At 47.3% G+C, this 17726-nt stretch overlaps 1 protein-coding gene across 1 annotated transcript in view; it reads left to right on the top strand.

The window, feature by feature from the left end:
- Window positions 1–2910: 2910 nt before the first annotated feature.
- Window positions 2911–17726, top strand: part of LOC146199951 (arylsulfatase B-like) — a 93896-nt gene continuing 79080 nt past the window's right edge. The window contains exon 1 of the mRNA XM_084592833.1: window positions 2911–3086. Within this exon, the coding sequence (XP_084448959.1) occupies window positions 2970–3086 (117 nt within the window). The 5' untranslated portion in view covers window positions 2911–2969. The remainder of the gene's footprint in view (window positions 3087–17726) is intronic.

Raw genomic sequence — 17726 nt, 5'->3', positions numbered from 1 at the left:
TCCAACTAAATATAAAGAACTGCCACTTTGCCGCATGCCAATTGACAATTTCGGGCCATGGTGTTTCTAAGGCTGGTGCGCTCCCAAATCCAGCTAAACCTCGTGCTGTCAGTGCGTTCCCAAAACCATCCACGATGAAGGAACTCCGAAGTTTCATAGGCCTCTGCTCTTATTTCCGACGGTTCATCCGCAATTTTGCTTCCATCATGGCGCCTTTGACAACCCTGCCTCGTGAAAGCAACGACCTCTCCGGCTGCTGTTCTGCCGGTGGCGAGGCGTAAAATATACTGCGCCGATTGCTTACCTTGCCGCCCATATTGCGGCATTGTGATCCTGATGCTCCTACTGAGATCCACACTAATGCAGCGGCACAAGTATCGGTGCTATTCTAGCGCAACGCAGACTCGGGTGTGCTGACTATGTTGTAACCTACGCGAGCCGCACCTTGACGAAGCCGGATATAAACTACTCAGTTACGGAGAAGGAGTGGCTAGCCATAGTTTGACTGATAGGGAAATTCCGCCCTTATGTGTACGGCCGACCCTTCGAAGTCGTTACGGACCACCATTCTCTGTGTTGGCTGTCCTCCCTTAAGGATCCAACTGGCAGCCTCGCTAGCTAGGAATTACGGCTTCGAGAATATGATATTCGTATTGTGTATCGATCTGGAAGGAAGCATAACGACGCCGACGCACTGTCTTGCTCTCCGCTACCCACTGCAAGTGTTTGCGATTTCCACATTGACTGCAGATCCTCGTCTTTGACCAACATGGCAGTCGAGCAGCACAGAGATCCATGAATCGCCTCCCTTCTCGCTTTCCTTTCGACCCCTTCACCCACTTCGACGCCGTTTGCAATTCGCCGCCAAGCTACTCATTTTACATTTCGCGATGGCGTGTTATATCACCCAAATTATCTATCTTCCGGCCTCAAATAGTGGCTAGTCATTCATCGACACTTGCGTTCCGAAATCTGCGCTTCATTTCACACTGACCCGCAAGCCGCTCACGCTGGCGCATTCAAGACTTATACTCGGCTTCGCTTGCGTTTCTACTGGCGTGGAGTTTGCGCTTACGTCTGCAAGTTCATTCGCACCTGCTTTGATTGCCAACGCCGGAAGGTCGGCCATCGCCATTCCACCGGCCCCATGCAGCCTCTTACTTGCCCATCAAGACCTTTCGATCAAATAGGCATTGACCTCTTCGGCCCGCTTCCCTACACTGCGACCTAAAAACGCTGGGTCATTGCAGCGGTAGATCATTTCACTCTTTATGCCGAAACCGCCGAGTACGATGGGGGATGTTACATTGCTGCAGGAGGGAGGAAATCACTTGAGATAAGAATACACGACCACAGTCGCTCAACAGTTCCGGTGGCGCTGCTACGGCATGCGATGTTGACACGTTCACCTTGCACCACTTCATCCATCTTCACGGAGCGCCACGGGAACTGTTGAGCGACTGTGGTCGTGTATTCATATCTGAAGTGATTTCCTCCCTTCTGCAGCAACCTAACATCCCCCATCGCACTACTACGGCCTACCACCCGCAGACTAACGGTCTGACGGAAAGATTCAACCGAACTCTAGGTGACATGTTGTCGATGTACGTAGCTGCCGACCATTCCAACTGGGATACATTGCTACCCTTCGTCACGTATGCATATAACACCGCTACACAGAACCACTACGGGATTCTCACCATTTTTTATTACATGGACGTGAGTCATCTTCGCCACTCAACACCATACTTCCTTACCGCCCCGATTTTTCTGAAGCTACCACAGTGTCTGAAGCTTCGAGATAAGGTGAGAAGTGCAGGAAGCTCACCCGTTGACTCACATCTTCCGATCAGGGCCGACAGAAAAATTGTTTCGACTCAGCTCACGCCACCGATGGCTTTCTTCTGCAAGCCCATGTTTGGCTATGTGTGTCTTGTGCGTCACTTGGCCTCTCCTCCAACCTACTATCGAGATGCCAAGGATCCTACCGCGTCCTTGAGCGCACCTCACCCGTCAATTTCATTGTCGAGCCTGTCACGTCTTCGCCAGACCTTCGACGACGTGGGCGTGAGACCGTCCATGTTTCTCGGCTCAAACCGTACCACGACCCAGACGTGTTGTCCTCTTAAGTCTCCAGTTTGACTCGCTCTTCTTCGGGGGGTGGGGGGTGGCACCAGTCGTTCGAGCCAGCGCCTACTTTCCAGCGCCTACCTGCAAGCCTCGACCTAATTTTAGCAAATAAGCTCAGCCTGCAGTAAACCTCGTTACAATATATATATTTTAAATATACATTCAGATAGGCCACTTTCGTCGGGTTCTTTTCAAATGTACAGCTTTTTGTGTAAGTTGGTAAAATGGCTCATGGGTTAGCTATTGAATATATGATTTTTGAGATCAATAAACAAATAGTAAAGACACCCTGTGCTTCTTTCACTCCCAAAGAGTGCAGAGATAATATAATACTGATTAACAATATCATTCCGTTCCTAATTGGAAGGTGGAGGTTTCTAATTTGTTATATTTACCAATCGCAATAACCGCGTTCACCCACTGCTGTCTGAGGTGACGAGCGTTAAGCTAAGTTTTGAAAACATGTGCTACCTGTAGTAAGCTATCACGATTGTAAGAGTCTGTTTACACGCTACACCGAACGACAGCAAGCGCTTAATTTTTAAATTTTTTTCCCACTCAGACCTGTCTCGCTAATGTAACGGTATTTAAGAAAGATGTGGATTTGTATTGGTTTCAGGGACTCGGCTGCAATGGCAATCCCGGCAGATAACGTATCTGCAGTCACTGCGTCATCCGACCAGCGCGACATATCAAGTGCCGAAGCGCCAGCAGAGTCTGGAAAAGCTCCTGACGCTCAAGCCGAGCAAAAGAGCTTGGCCCTGCCAGCGGAACCTAAGGCCGAAACGGCGATTCGCAGTTGCACGAACCGTTTCATTATCTCGAGCATTGCCTTCGCGATGCTGGGTGTGCTGATATTCATATTTATGCTTATCCTAATACTGAACAATCGCCACCTTCTCGAAGAGCCCAAGAAGAAGCGCCCTCACATCATATTCATCTTGGCCGACGACATGGTGAGTGGCTTTTATTCCATTCTACCTACAGTTTGGCAGCGCGATGGCGGCGTGCACGTCTCCCCTATAGTGGCGAAATTCTTCGACGCTGATCTGCCGCGATGCCTCCGCAACACCTTGAATGCCCACGGAACAAGGGAAACGTGCGTTTTCTCTCTCTTTCTACTCTCTGGGATCTCAGGCGCGGCAGGTGCGACGAGATACCTGACAGGAGCGCTGTGCGAAGATTATGAGGCGTTGCTGCTACCCCAAATAGATACGTCTTGCTTGTCGTGCCGGCTTCCATTACGTGCGAAATTAATAAGAGCGAGTTGGCGGGCTAGTTGGTTTTGCATAATTAAGGAACAGCGCATAGGACGAGACACGGAGACACAAGAAAGCACGAACACAAGGCGCTGTGTTTGTGCTTTCTTGTGTCTCCGTGTCCCGTCCAATGCGCTATTCCTTAATTATACCCTTACGTCTTGGTTGCCTGAGGTGGCGCTTTCGCCTACTTGCGTGTGTGTTACCAATTGAAACTATTTGCTGGTTGTAAGAAATTGCATACTGGCATAAGACATCAGCGGAGTAGGGCAAAGCTTTAGTTCGGGGATCAGCATGCAATAAGAATGGTGCATTGCTGGCGTCATCAAGACAGAGCACGCCGACGGGCCTTCGCAATACAATTTTGATTGTCTGGACGCGTGAAAACGGGCATCGATTTAACCTGAGATATGAAGGTGATAGCCAGAGCCCATCTGATATACAAAGTTCTGTCGTACACACGGGGAAGCAGGGTGACCGTTGCAATTAGTAGACCCTGGCGCAACTGTGTAAAACCAGTGTACCACATATGGGTTTCAAAACTGCGGCATTGTAGTAATTTTTAGGGTTGACCCTTTATAGCTGATTTCAGATATCACGTAATACTGTCCTAGAGGGCACTGGCTAAGCAGACGTTTGATAGAGCACTCCGAATGTTAAATACGCTGACTAGGCATTAAGGTGGCAACAGCTCGGCAAGCACAGAAACAGTGGGAATGGTAACGCGTCATTCCATTACATGATGTGATCTAGGGATAGCTAGTGACGAAGCCGGGCGCTTGCTGCATGCACTATAGACTTAAGGTGGCAGTAGCCGAAGCAGAAACCAGCCAAGATATAAAGGACTAATTGATTTCCGTACATGGTAGAGAAAAAGCACTGAAACCAGGAGCTTCGGCCCTCTATTTAAAAGTGTCCTTTGTGACCATGTCCAGAGATAGGGCATTTAGGTACTTCCTAATGAAAAATAACTTCGGTTTAGTGACGTACCGTCTTTGTGAAAAGTAACCAGGCTGCATGTTTTGATTCTCGCTTGTATTCTGAAGCCATCATTGATCCCCAAATAATCACAATTTGTATGGAGTGACGGCAGCAGCCCACCTTTACTTTGCACGTATTGTGAGCCTTCTGTCGACCTTCTTTCATTTGTACATGCCATGATCTTCTTTCATTTGTACATACCATGATCTTCTTTCATTTGTACATACCATCATCATCGTCCCGCGGCGCCGGCTCCGGCGCGCGCCTGGGTTCGTGATCAGATTAAAACGCTAGACAAGGCTTCGCTGTCCTTGCCGTCACGACCTCGCCGTCTCGACCTAGCCTTCTTTTACAAGTGGTGGAGGTGAAATTTGATCCCCTTGCTGCCTTGGGCCCTGCCTCTCGCTGGAGCTACGTTCCGGTCGCCGTTTGGCAACTGCCACCATCGCTATATCTACCGACAGTACCCACGAACAAGCCGCACCCTCTACCTCGGCTGCACCACCCCCTCCAACTGTGCCCACACGACAGCGCGACCCGCCGCTGTTCGCTGGTCGTCGCGATGAAGACGTCGATGACTGGCTTGACACCTACGAACGCTGCAGTGCCTACAACCGGTGGGACGATGCTCTGAAATTTCTCAACATCTCTTTCTACCTTATTGAGGTCGCCAGGACTTGGCTCATCAACCGCGAGCCCCACACAACTAACTGGACCACCTTCAAACAGCAGTTTCGACAGTACTTCGCCGACCCGGCAGTTCGGACTGAGATCGCGAAGACCAAGCTCGCTTCACGCCGTCAAGGTCCTGATGAGTCATATGCGTCTTACATAGAGGCCATACTTGCACTCTGCCGGCGTATTAGTCCCACCATGGCGGAACATGAACCAGTACACCACGTCTTGAAAGGAATCAATCCTACGGCGTATAACATCCTAGTTGCTCAGAATCCTTCAACTATTAATTCCATTATTACGACCTGCCAACGCATCGACCAGCTGCAGTCCTTCCGATTGCAGCCCGCAAACGCTACTGGCCCGACCTATGCTGATCTCGACCTGCGGGCACTTATTCGAGCCATCATCCGCGAGGAGCTCCAGGCCCTCAAGCCTGTCTGTCGACACGGGTGCAATCACTCTTCCGCAACATCTAATGACGCAGGTCTCCGCAGCATCATCAAAGAAGAGCTGGCAACAATCATCGAACCTATGACATCTGGCCCTCCGGCACCCCGCTCAGTACCGACTTACGCGCACGTCGCAGCATCCCCCCCTCCTTTCGTTCCCCCGCCTCGACCGGCACCAACCTACAATCACGTCAATGCAATAGCGACGGCTCAACCTGCACCACCCTATTACGCACCTTGGCGCCCCTCCCGACCAATTTGCTATTACAGTGGCATTAGAGGACATATATCCCGCGTCCGTCGTCGCCGCCTTCAGAACGAGCGCCGTGGTTACGATACCTTTGAAAGTGACATCCCTCCAACGTCATATTATCAACGCCGGTTTACTCCAAGCCCACCTCGAAGATCATCCCCACCTCCAGAATCCTCGTCTGAGCCTCGTGGAACCCATGCATCCCGACGTCGGTCCCTATCCCCATACCGCCGCTCAGTTTCCCCTCTCCGACCCGCAACAATTATCCCTGTCCGCTATCCGGAAAACTAAGCGTTGCAGTTTTCGGAGGTCAAACTGCATTCTGCGAACTTACCAAAAGTCCTCCGGATCGCCCGTATAATGTGATTTCTGTTTTCGCTGAAGGATTACCGGTCGAAGCATTGATTGATACGTGAGCTGCAATTTCTGTCATTCACGCTGACTTGTGCTACCGTTTGCGAAAAGTGACAGCACCATATGATGGGCCTGAACTCCATGGAGCCAATGACGTCCCTTTGCGCCCTTTAGCAAAGTGCACCATACGAATTGTTATTGACGGCGTCCGCCATCATGTGCAGTTTGCTGTGCTCTCACCATGTGCGCATCTGATGATTTTAGGATGGGATTTTTTGTCAACCGCTTCGGCGTTAATTTCTTGTGGCGACCGTGTTATCCATATGACAGACAGCGATTTTTCATCTGAAGTTTCTGAACGACATCATCCCCTCGTTGCCGCCGCTGATACTGTTTTGCCTCCTCAGTGCGAAAAACTGCTTACCGTTGTTTCTGACCACATCACTGACGGCGACGTACTCATCGCACCATCTCATCGTCATCTTGCACGCGGTATCGCCTTCCCGTCTAGTCTTGTGAGGTTCTGCAACGGCTCAGCGACAGTAGCGGCCACTAACACTTCACGTGAATCCCTCGTGCTCCCAAAAGGAACTTCTCTCCCCTGCATGGTGGATGTTCAACCTTTGTCCTTGATGGTGCTCACCGCCCCTCTGCCTCAGCGCCGTGTTTCGCCAGACGTCTCTCTATCTGTTCTAACAAAGACTATTAATCCTAACCTCACGCCACACCAACGCCAAGAACTGCTGACATTGCTTCGACACCACCAAGCCATTTTTGATGCCACTTCCCCACCACTGGGACGGACTATTGTTGCGCACCATCGCATCATTACTGAAGGTAACTCTATCGTTTGCCGACGGCCTTATCGGGTTTCCCTCTCTGAACGAAAAGTAATTGAAGAAAATGTAAATGACAGGCTCCATCGCATTATTATTTGTCCCTCGACAAGCCCATGATCCTCCCCAGTAGTGTTAGTTAAAAAAAGGACAGCTCGGTACGCTTTTGTGTTGATTACCGGACACTCAACAAAATTACCCGCAAAGATGTATACCCAATGCCAAGAATTGATGACGCCCTTGACTCTCTCCAAGGCGCCGAATATTTCTCGACTTTGGACCTCCGCTCAGGTTATTGGCAAATACCTATGCACGAGGACGATAAAAAAAAACCGCTTTCTCAACTCCTGATGGCCTTTACGAATTTAATGTTATGCCTTTCGGACTTTGTAACGCACCAGCGACATTTGAAAGAATGATCGATACTGTGCTTCGTGGCCTAAAATGGAGAACCTGTTTATGTTACTTGGATGACATTGTCATCTTCTCGTCAACTTTTAACGACCATCTCACGCGCCTGAATGAGGTCCTCACGTGTCTCGCTTCAGCGGGCCTTCAGCTCAACACCAAGAAGTGCCACTTCGCACAGAAGGAAATTAAAATATTGGGACATCTAGTGAGCCATGACGGCATTCGTCCAGACCCTGAAAAAATCATCGCGGTGTTGAACTTTGCTCGTCCACAACGGATTACAGAATTACGCAGTTTTCTCGGCCTGGCGTCTTATTTCCGGCGTTTTATAAGGCATTTTGCAAGCATTGCTGCTCCACTTCATGAACTACTTAAAACACGCAGCCCTTTCGTGTGGACTGAACAGTGCGATGCCGCTTTTATTAATCTGAAGCACGCCCTCACATCAGACCCTGTTCTTGGCCACTTCAGTGATAGCGCTCCAACCATCCTGCACACTGATGCCAGTGGTCTCGGTCTTGGAGCTGTACTTCTGCAGCGCGATGCAACTTCGCGTGAGAAAGTGATTGCCTTCGCCAGTCGGACTATGACTCCAGCTGAGAAAAACTACACCATTACCTAGCAGGAGTGCCTTGCTGTCGTCTGGGCTGTCCAAAAATTTCGCCCTTACCTATATGGTCGGCATTTCACAGTTGTGACCGATCACCATGCTCTTTGCTGGTTGTCTTCGCTCAAAAATTTGACAGGCCGACTTGGTCGTTGGATTCTACGCCTGCAAGAATACAATTTCGACGTCACTTATAAATCGGGTCGCCAGCACCAAGACGCCGACGCTCTTTCTCGCTGTCCACTTTCGGAATCGGCTTGCTGTTTTTCTTCCCAATGCATTTCCACCTATGACCACAGCCGTCCATCTCTTTCCCCGACGTATATCACAACAGTTTCATTTGACGACTCTGAGAACAAACACGCTCTCCGCTCACAGCAATTAGCCGATGCCTACTGCCGACCCATCATCGACCGCCTTATTGGCGCTTCGGACCCACCCAATGCTCGGCTTCGCCGACAACTTCGCAATTTTAAGCTCGAAGATGGCATCCTACTCCGCTTCGTATATTGCCCTGATGGAACTCGCTGGATCCCAGTCGTGCCGCGTGTGCTTCGCCCACGTATACTGGCGGCTCTCCACGATGACACTGCAGGTCACCTTGGTGTTGACAAAACCTACGACCGCGTGAAAAAACGATTCTTTTGGCCTGGCCTATCTTCCTGCGTTGCCAAATACGTCGCATCCTGCCCTCTGTGCCAACGTCGCAAATGGCCGACGTCTTCGCCCGCTGGCCTTCTACAACCTGTTCCCTGTCCCGCCACGCCATTCGACGTAGTCGGCATCGACTTATATGGTCCCCTACATCTCTGCGATAGGGGTAACCATTCGATCATAACAGCTGTCGACCACCTTACACGCTACGCTGAGACAGCACCTGTACCGACCGGTTCCGCTGAAGAAGTAGCAAATTTCTTTTTGCAATCAATTGTATTGCGTCATGGCGCTCCTCAAGTGCGGTGCTCCTAAGTGACCGCGGGACGGCCTTCTTATCGGCAGCCGTTGCCGAAGTTCTTCACGCGTCATCCACCCTTCATAAGACAACCTCAAGCTACCATCCCCAGACTAACGGGCTGACTGAGCGATTTCACCGCACCATCGGATATGATCTCCATGTACATCACACCGGACCATCGAAATTGGGACACTATTCTACCATTCGTCACTTTCGCCTATAACACAGCAGTACAGCGGACTACCGGTTATTCTCCATTTTTCCTCGTTTATGGCCGTCCTCCCACTACAATTCTCGACGCTTCCTTCTTCTCTACGCCCAACTACTCCACATCAGTACCTACCCAGTTCTTATCTCGTGTGGCCAGATGCCGTCATCTTGCCCGCCTAAACACAGCAGCGTGCCAGGAAGACCGCAAGTGTCGCTACGATTCTACGCATCGCGTGGTCTCTTATCGTCCCGGTGACGAAGTACTGCTTTATACACCACTGCGCACCCCTGGCCTTAGTGACAAATTCCACCACCGCTACCTTGGTCCCTATGAGGTCATCAGCCAAACTTCTCCAGTTAACTACAAAGTCACGCCTGTTGATCCCCCAGCCGATCGACGCCACCGTGGAACTGAAATTGTTCATGTTTCTCGCTTGAAAGCGTTTGTGCGCCGCGGTGCATCGGTTAATTAGGAGCGGCCAGGTAGGCCGCTTCCGACCCCCCGGGCAGATTGTGTGAGCCTTCTGTGGACCTTCTTTCATTTGTACATGGCATGATCTTCTTTCATTTGTACATACCATCATCATCGTCCCGCGGCGCCGGCTCCGGCGCGCGCCTGGGTTCGTGATCGGATTAAAACGCTAGACAAGGCTTCGCTGTCCTTGCCGTCACGACCTCGCCGTCTCGACCTAGTCTTCTTTTACAATATTTACAGCTTCAGAAGTTGTCTGAATTCTCTGCCACCCGACGTAGAAATGGAACACGCAGCCTGGTTACTTTTGACAAAGATGGTACATAATCATTCTGGAACGCCGGCAAGCTAAAAAAGAAGTTTTATTGTTTTTAATGGTCGTACACCACGCATACACCATGCTGCATAATTTTTGCGCTGAGGTACAGAAGCGGAGAGGAGGGTACATTTCAAAATGCGAACACGCTCGTGCAGCTGAGCACGGTTTAAGGGACACAGCTGCGCGCAATCTTCTGTCAATGTTTCATCGCACTCCGCCTTCATGAACGAAATAGGACTCTGATGCTGATGTCATCAACCCGCGGCAGCACCGTGGATTCGAATCCTGTGTGGTTCATGCAACAAGATTGCAGAGAGAGCTGAAGTAGTTGGTCAATCTAGTTCAGTCTTTCCTAGATGAACTTTCTGTGGCTGCGTCGTGGGTGGTTCAAACGGCGCGAATTTATCGGGAGTCGCATCAAATGCTGTGAGTACATCGGACACGTTCTCCGCTTTCTCCATGTCCAGAAAAATGTCAAAACGCAATCCTTTTCAAGCTCAACCACCGATGTGCAGTCACGTGCAGTGGCATCACGAGAGGCGTTTTTGTATACCGTCCAAATGAAAACCCTTTGAGATTCGATCAGCAAGTTTGGCGTTAGCAGCTTTGCACAGAAATGAATAAAAGAGAGCGGGAACGAAAAGGCAAAATAAGTAAAATGTATATGCTATCACAACACTGACAGGGAGGGAACAAGCACAACGAACTGACTAAGTACAGTATCAACACCTGAAAAAGCGAAGTGCATTAGTGCTCCTGATACTTTCGAATGTAGAATCTTCATTTTCACTTCGTATACAAAGCGATTGCAAACTCTCAAAAAACTGTGATAAGAAACCGTACGAAATACCCATTCGCCAAAGGTCGGTGCGCGGCCCATAAAAGTTTTTCTTTAAAAGTGTTAGAGCGTGAGTGCAAAAAGTGCTCGCCCAAGTAAATCAATTCTCGCGTGCAGACGATGGTGGTGGTAAAAACATTTATTTGATGTTTACAAGGAAGTATGTTTGGCACGGAGCCTTAAAGGCCTCGGCCTTAAAATTACTAGGTGGAGTACCTAGTAAGGGACCCCATTTGCAGTTGCCGCCGCCCGGACATGCCGCGTCTAGCCCTTTGGGCCTGTAGGTCGCAGCAGCTGAGCAGGGTCACCTCCCAGTCCTCGGGGGAAGGGTTAGAGATGGCTTAAGGAATCGGTACTCTTGTAGGCCCATACCATGTAATAATTGTCAGCCACCTCCCCACAGTACTGGCACTGGTCAGTGAATTGGGAGTCACAATGTTGTACTACCGGGCACAGCATCGGGTTGGTGAAGAGGTGCCGGAGTAGCTGATAATTCGCATTACCCAACCTTCTGCAGGGGCTAGGGTATTTTCGCTGCGAGTTTTGATAGAAAGTTACGTCTTTGGAGCAGACGCACATAGGTCGACAGTCGACCTTCCTGGTCAGTTGTGTGCAGCCGCCCGTATAGGGCGCTGTCCACTGCGTCCGCTAGACACTAGCGTTCGCTAACCTCACTGGAAATTTTTAGAGTACCACATTCTTTTTCCGCACGCCGCCGGCCCGCCTATTGGCTTAAGCGTATCACGTGAGTTCACGTCACCAGATTTCCTCCAAGCTCCAAGCATGCGCGCGGGATACATGTCCTGGACGGGAGTGCCTCTTTCTGTGGTTGTTCATCGAAGTCGCTGCACATTTGAGCACAGCACAGACAAAGGCAGCATGCATGACTAATGTGCCTTTGGGTGTGGCAACAGGAATGAGTTATGAAAGGCGTTTTCTCTTTTCCAGTAGATAAAATTGCAAAAACCGGCAACGACGCTCATTATCACAGAATCACAGAATTGATCGGGAAAAAAATAAGTGCTCTCAAAGAAGACCCTTTAGTGCGGGATGCGATGGTTCACTGATTTCGCACTTTGGTTGCATAGCCGCAAAACAAGCGAAGAATGACGCAAGCGTGGGAACGGTGCGCGATGTGAAAGCACGTGTTAACACTACAATGCACGCGCAGCAATACGCCGCGTCTATTTTGCAGGTGGAAATTTGCAAAAGCTACCCACAACATAAATGAAATATCTTACTGGCTTGTAAGGGATACACCTTTATTCAGTTGTGCATAAGTACGAATGCTTTGCTTTTGCATGCGTGCGGACACTTGACAATGTGCGGAAATTTACGGCCATATATCTTACTTTTTAGCTATTTTATTGTTGATGTTAATGTACCTGTAATTTATCTTTACAAATGTATTAGCTTTATATCTGCCGTGGTTCCTCTGAGCAGACAGGTAGAGATTGGATATGAAGTTATTTCGACTAGAATACCAGTCGTAAGAGATTTTTTGCATGTTTGCAACTGTACTTCTGACCAGTGTGTGTCAACCCCCCAAAAAGTAATGTACTATGTTCTCGTTAAACTGATTTTTGGTGCCAGATAATTAGCAAGGTTTTATCAAATGGGCGGCACAGGAGAGGTTGCATCGGTGATATCATCCAGCAAACGCAAAGTGCAAATACTCGCCACAGAGGGATGAAATTGATGATACAGCAAGCCTCATGTTATTTTAACATAGTGAATATACAAGACCAGTGCTTTACCGTTATTTTCCTTTTATTTAAGTGCGGAATTGCAAAAGAATAAAATAGTTCACGTAAACAAATGCGCTTCAACAAGGCATCCCTCTCGCCATTCTTGGTGCAGAAACTGCGATGTAAATAATACACTTTGAAAGAGGTTTCTACAATGCACCTCTTGGTTTGCGTACGCTCTCTCAGGGAACCAGCTGCTTCACTTTGTGTAGCTTATAGAAAGCGAGCCATCGTTGCAGAGCGTAACCGTTAATGAAGTTCCGTTCCCAATCCTTTGTGTCTGATGCAGTGTCGTTGACGTTCTGTATAGTGCACCATTAACAAATATACCAATATCCCTGCGATCTTTCAGGGCATATGCTCTCTCACACTGTCATTTTGTAAAGTAGCACCACTTCGCTTCCTGTAAAACAAGATATGATCCAGATGGATCACGCTTTTTGTTAACGAGTCACTTTATTCGTATGCTGCATTTTTATACGAAAAGTGTCTTAAGGATTCGCAGCATATGAATGAATTGTCAGGCGCTCGCTATTGTTCCCTTTTAGGTATAGACAAAGAAGTATCTATTACTGGATAAAGCAACCTGTTGTAGAGTTAGGATGCTAACCGTTCGCTTTTATAGCACAGTGCTCAACATTTATTTATACATACACTTATGTCACATTCATAGGTATTGGTGCGAGGAAAATGCTTGAGGGTGAAGTTCAATGAAGTTTCAAATGACGCGTTGACATGGTTTTAACGCAGTCTACGGGCCATGTTAAGAGAAATAAGTTTCACTAAATATTTTTGGTGTGAAACAAATCTTTTGGGCTTTATAAGTGTACATTGTAAGGAGTGCTCGTTTTACTGCCTTATTCTATTTCTGACTGTACATTACAGAACAAAAGTTTGTGGGGAAGGTAATTGCCGGTGAAAAAAAATATTCGCGATAAGGGGAAGAGCTCAATGAAACACAGATATGTAGACATGCTTGTTTATTTCGCTATAAGCTCTCTGCAGTTTTTGCAAACTTTTTGTTCTGTTTTCCAAAGCGCTGGAATTTATGCCTAACTCCATTGATGTTATTGATGTCGGCGATTCACGTCAATTCCTGGTAAATCTGGTTTTAAACGATATCCTTTAATTGTTTGTAAGTACTGAGAAATCGCTTTATTGCGCTTTAGCTAACAGAAATGTAATTCGATAGTATTATTTTGTGCTCCGAACTATCCAAAACAGCACGCCAATAAGGAACATATTGTGGTGACACAGTGGAACAAATTGGTGAAAATGTGGGTCCTAACTTGGCATTTGGGAAAACACTACCTGTTCCTGGCGTCGCCCAAGATTCAGACCAATAAAGCGTTGATGATCTGCCAAAATGGCGCCTTATGGTCATCGCCAGTGATTGACCTATGATGTTCTGACAGTATTTTATGCTTATTAGAATATTCTGGCTATCCTCCGGCATTACCAATATGGCACACCATTGGTTTTTTTCTTTAAAACACCAGGAGGAAATTACTGCATGCAGTTTGAGGCCCCATCTTGTTTTAAAATTAGGGGGTTTGGCTGTTTAGCGTAATTTGTTGTTATCACTAGAAATCAACTTTTAATGAAGACTGCAGTATTTTTATGCCATGCGTTTTCGCTTGCCAGCAGCAATTCATACTAAAATTGGACTTATTTGTGCTCTGGCAGTCATCAGACGTGCAGTGAGAAAAGCAAGCAGAATAATTCTAGCAAAAACGTTTATTTATCCAATAGGTTTGTGGGAGCACGGCACCAGGTTACATGTTTTTCCTACAAACAGCTTCCTCTAGCGAACCCGGTAGTTTTGCGAATAATTCCTAGGATTGCAAAAGGTATACACCCTGCTTTTAAAGTATGTCAAGTGTAAAAACGAGAGTAAAACAAAAGTACAACTGTAGGATACTGAAACAACGTTTATAATTCAAACAGACAAGCAGATGAAGCATGAAGATTCATACTTGGTAATAGAGCTGATCAGTCTAGTAGTAAAACCGCAGTTAATTACCCAAAATAGATTTCTTGAACATATTTATCTGTAGACTAAGCACTCTTTAGCCGCTGTGATGAGCGATAATCACGACATCGCGGTGAAACGGCGGACTAGCACTAGCCAGACAACTAACTGTAACGCCTTGAAAACAATTAGACCTTAACAGCTTGACAGCCTTTGTTATGAACCATGGGAAGCTTCTGTTTTGTTGCTCAGCTATATTCAACCACAAGGTTGCAGATAACTATGTATCAAATATTTTAAGCAGCCTCATATTGGTCATCACTTACGGAAAGCGATGGTATAGGACGATAAAAAATGAAAAAAAGAAGAATTGGAGAAAATTTGATCCGCTATAAATTCAAATGAGTGAATCTTGATAAAATTGTAATTAAACGCTACACCGACTATATGAGAACAAAATGAACGTTTTGTCTTGTACTTAAGGACTGATTTTAAAATGTTTCAAAAGCAAACAAAAGCCTAGCGATTGTGGCCGCTGTTTGAGCAAGAGAAAAAAAAAAGAACCTTTTTCTAGCGCTTGTGGCAGATCAAGCGCTTAAGCGAAGATATTCCTTAAAAAGATAAAAAACATTTCGCCGCATTGGGCCTCTTCGCACAGGATTTGCTACGTCGTTTGCTATACCTAACGTAGAGGCATGCAGCTGTTTATTATAGGAGCATGCGCTCGCTCCTATAATTTCTCTTCTGAATGAACAACATAAAATAAAATTCTTATCTTTCGATTGGCATTGCTCTGCCCACAACATCAAGCTTAACATTTTACAATGAGAATTCTTGAAATATAGTGCCTTCGTCCGCGTCTGTTTCTGCCGAGAAAAATGAAAAATAAACGGCGTGTAGTCCACATACTCACATTCAACGTAGAGAATGGTAAAATAAGGTTAGTGCTAACACATAGGATTTCGTGCATGCCAGACTAATTTTTTTACCGCGTGTATGATGTGGTTGCAACTTCTGCAGGTCGCGAACGGCTCCGTAGGTAGCGGGAGAACGTAACTCCGGTGCGGATGGGAGCGCCACTCACGGCGAGCAGCCCACGTGTTGCTGGATACGCTTGCCGGCCGCGCGTGCGAGACGGCTGCAATCCGTTTGCTGCGAGGAGGCTGCTACATTCTCAGTTAGCAAAGACTGCCGAATTTAAACACAAATCGTTGTATTGTCGATTCCGCAGGCATGAACACAAGATTTCTCTATGAATCTTGTTTGACAGCTTACACTATTCGTTTGACTGCGGCTCATCTTGCGGTAAATGTTCGTTACCTCCGGCTTGTACATCGCTTTTCGGTAACCACGAGAATAGATGCTGTGAATGTAACTTACGCAAAATCGATCTATTTTTACTCCCCAAACATCAGTAAATATAAGGTTACAACCATGTTGTTCTTGTTTCGAAGGCAAAGGAAGAGGCCCATCCGTGTTGTGAAACCACACTCAGACCAATTTCCAGGAGATCGCTATATTATGAAAAACTTTCTAGAAAAAAATTGTTCAGAATTTCTGCCTCACTCTGCGTCTACCATAAAAAATACGTTTGTTGCACCTGCCGTAGTTAGTTCTTATTCAGCAAATATTTGCCGATTTCAGAAGCAACGGTACGCGGGGAAGACTGCGGCAGAGCCAGATTTTATCTGAAGCATGCTGCTGAGCCCATCGTACGTGATCAAAATTAGCAGCTGGAAAACTTCTGGGGTAGGTCGAGAGAGTGGGAAAAAAGAAATAGTTTACGGAGTTGTTCGAAACATGCATGCTTGCTTCTTGTTTAGGTTGTCCCAAAGTATTATCATTCGTCTCCTCCAAGGTGAAAACATCTTCAGTGGTGGAAATGTCTGAAGAATGTTATGACGGTCTTAGTTCAGCTGGAATTAGCTGTGCGCCAACTTGGAATGTTTTATTTCACCTTAGCCAGATGTTGATTAGTAGATATTTCTTCTTTTTTTCATATACATGCTATTCTCCTTATATGTCCAATAATTCCTCCGATGAACATTTTTTTTACCTGCGTAAATATGCCAGACTTGGCTAGTTCGTCATCAAAATTTCCTGTGTTGAATGAGTTGCGCAAAAGCTGCACCATGTTTACATATTTCAGTGCGCTATACTGGACGTAACATGGTCAAATCCTACCACAAATCTTGTGCGAAGCTCTGTCGAGCACATATGGGAAAAGCTGTCGTAAATGAGGGAATTTGAGTCCGGTAATTTCTCGTGGGAAGCGGATAGATTGTCCTGTAGATATCACCTCAGCAGATCACCCCGTGTGAAGAGTGAAACATACTGTCGCGCTGTTCATTGCACGTCGTCGTCTGCATCAACTTCCACCTGTGCAGAACGCTTTCGCTCGTGCCACCGAATCAGTTTGTCAACTTTAAAATCGTGCCATTTTTGTTGTTCTTGCTGTCCTGCACACAGCCTCAGAAGGTCGGGAGTACTGTGGTGGCTTCACAAAGTTCTAGAATTCTCGGGCTATAAATATGCTGAAAACTATGGCACGACGCCTTTTGCGGTAAAGTATGCGGCACAGCATGATTTTCATTTTTTCAATGATACCATCCCAGGGTTTCTGACTGAATAGAGACACAGTTTAGGTTTCATTCAGGGAAGTTTTAGCCGAAATCACTGTTTAAATTGTTTACAGGCGACCACGCATAAGGAGTTCGGGTACCGCGCCGTTCAGGCATCGAGATTATGCCGCGCCGTCAAAAGATAAATGACGTAATCGTTATGGCGCTGGCCGATAGCCAAACGAATACCCTTTAAAAGCACCCAGAACTGTGAGCCCATTTATTATAGGTGTTCTTTTTAAGGGGAAGTGCGGCTGCGCGCTGATCGTCGGAGGCGCTCAATTTGCAGTATTAATTTCCAGAGGGGCCAAACATCACATCACTCGCGTTTTATACGCGTCATGCTTCAAACAGCGTGCCTCACATTTAAATTTCCTCTGTCCTTTGTAAAATACAAGAACTAATAATTAAACATCTAAGGCATAAATCGCCGCGCCGGAATAATCATTTCGCCACCCGATTTCTTTTGCAAAGTCTTCGATTTCTCCCTACGTTACCCAGTCACCTATGCCGCCTGCGCTGGAGCGAACCTGCAATACTCTCCCCTCTGCTCGCAGGGTGGGGCTGTCTTGTTAGGCGAAGGAGGCGGCTCCTAGCTAGTGCCCGCTGCCTATTTCATCGTGCAAGCTAGCT

This window comes from Amblyomma maculatum, chromosome 2 (genome assembly GCF_055883805.1).
Source record: "Amblyomma maculatum isolate TAMU_Amacu chromosome 2, ASM5588380v1, whole genome shotgun sequence".
NCBI lineage: Eukaryota > Metazoa > Arthropoda > Arachnida > Ixodida > Ixodidae > Amblyomma > Amblyomma maculatum.
Note: the sequence above shows the minus strand (reverse complement) of the source record. Positions and strands in the feature narration are given on the sequence as shown.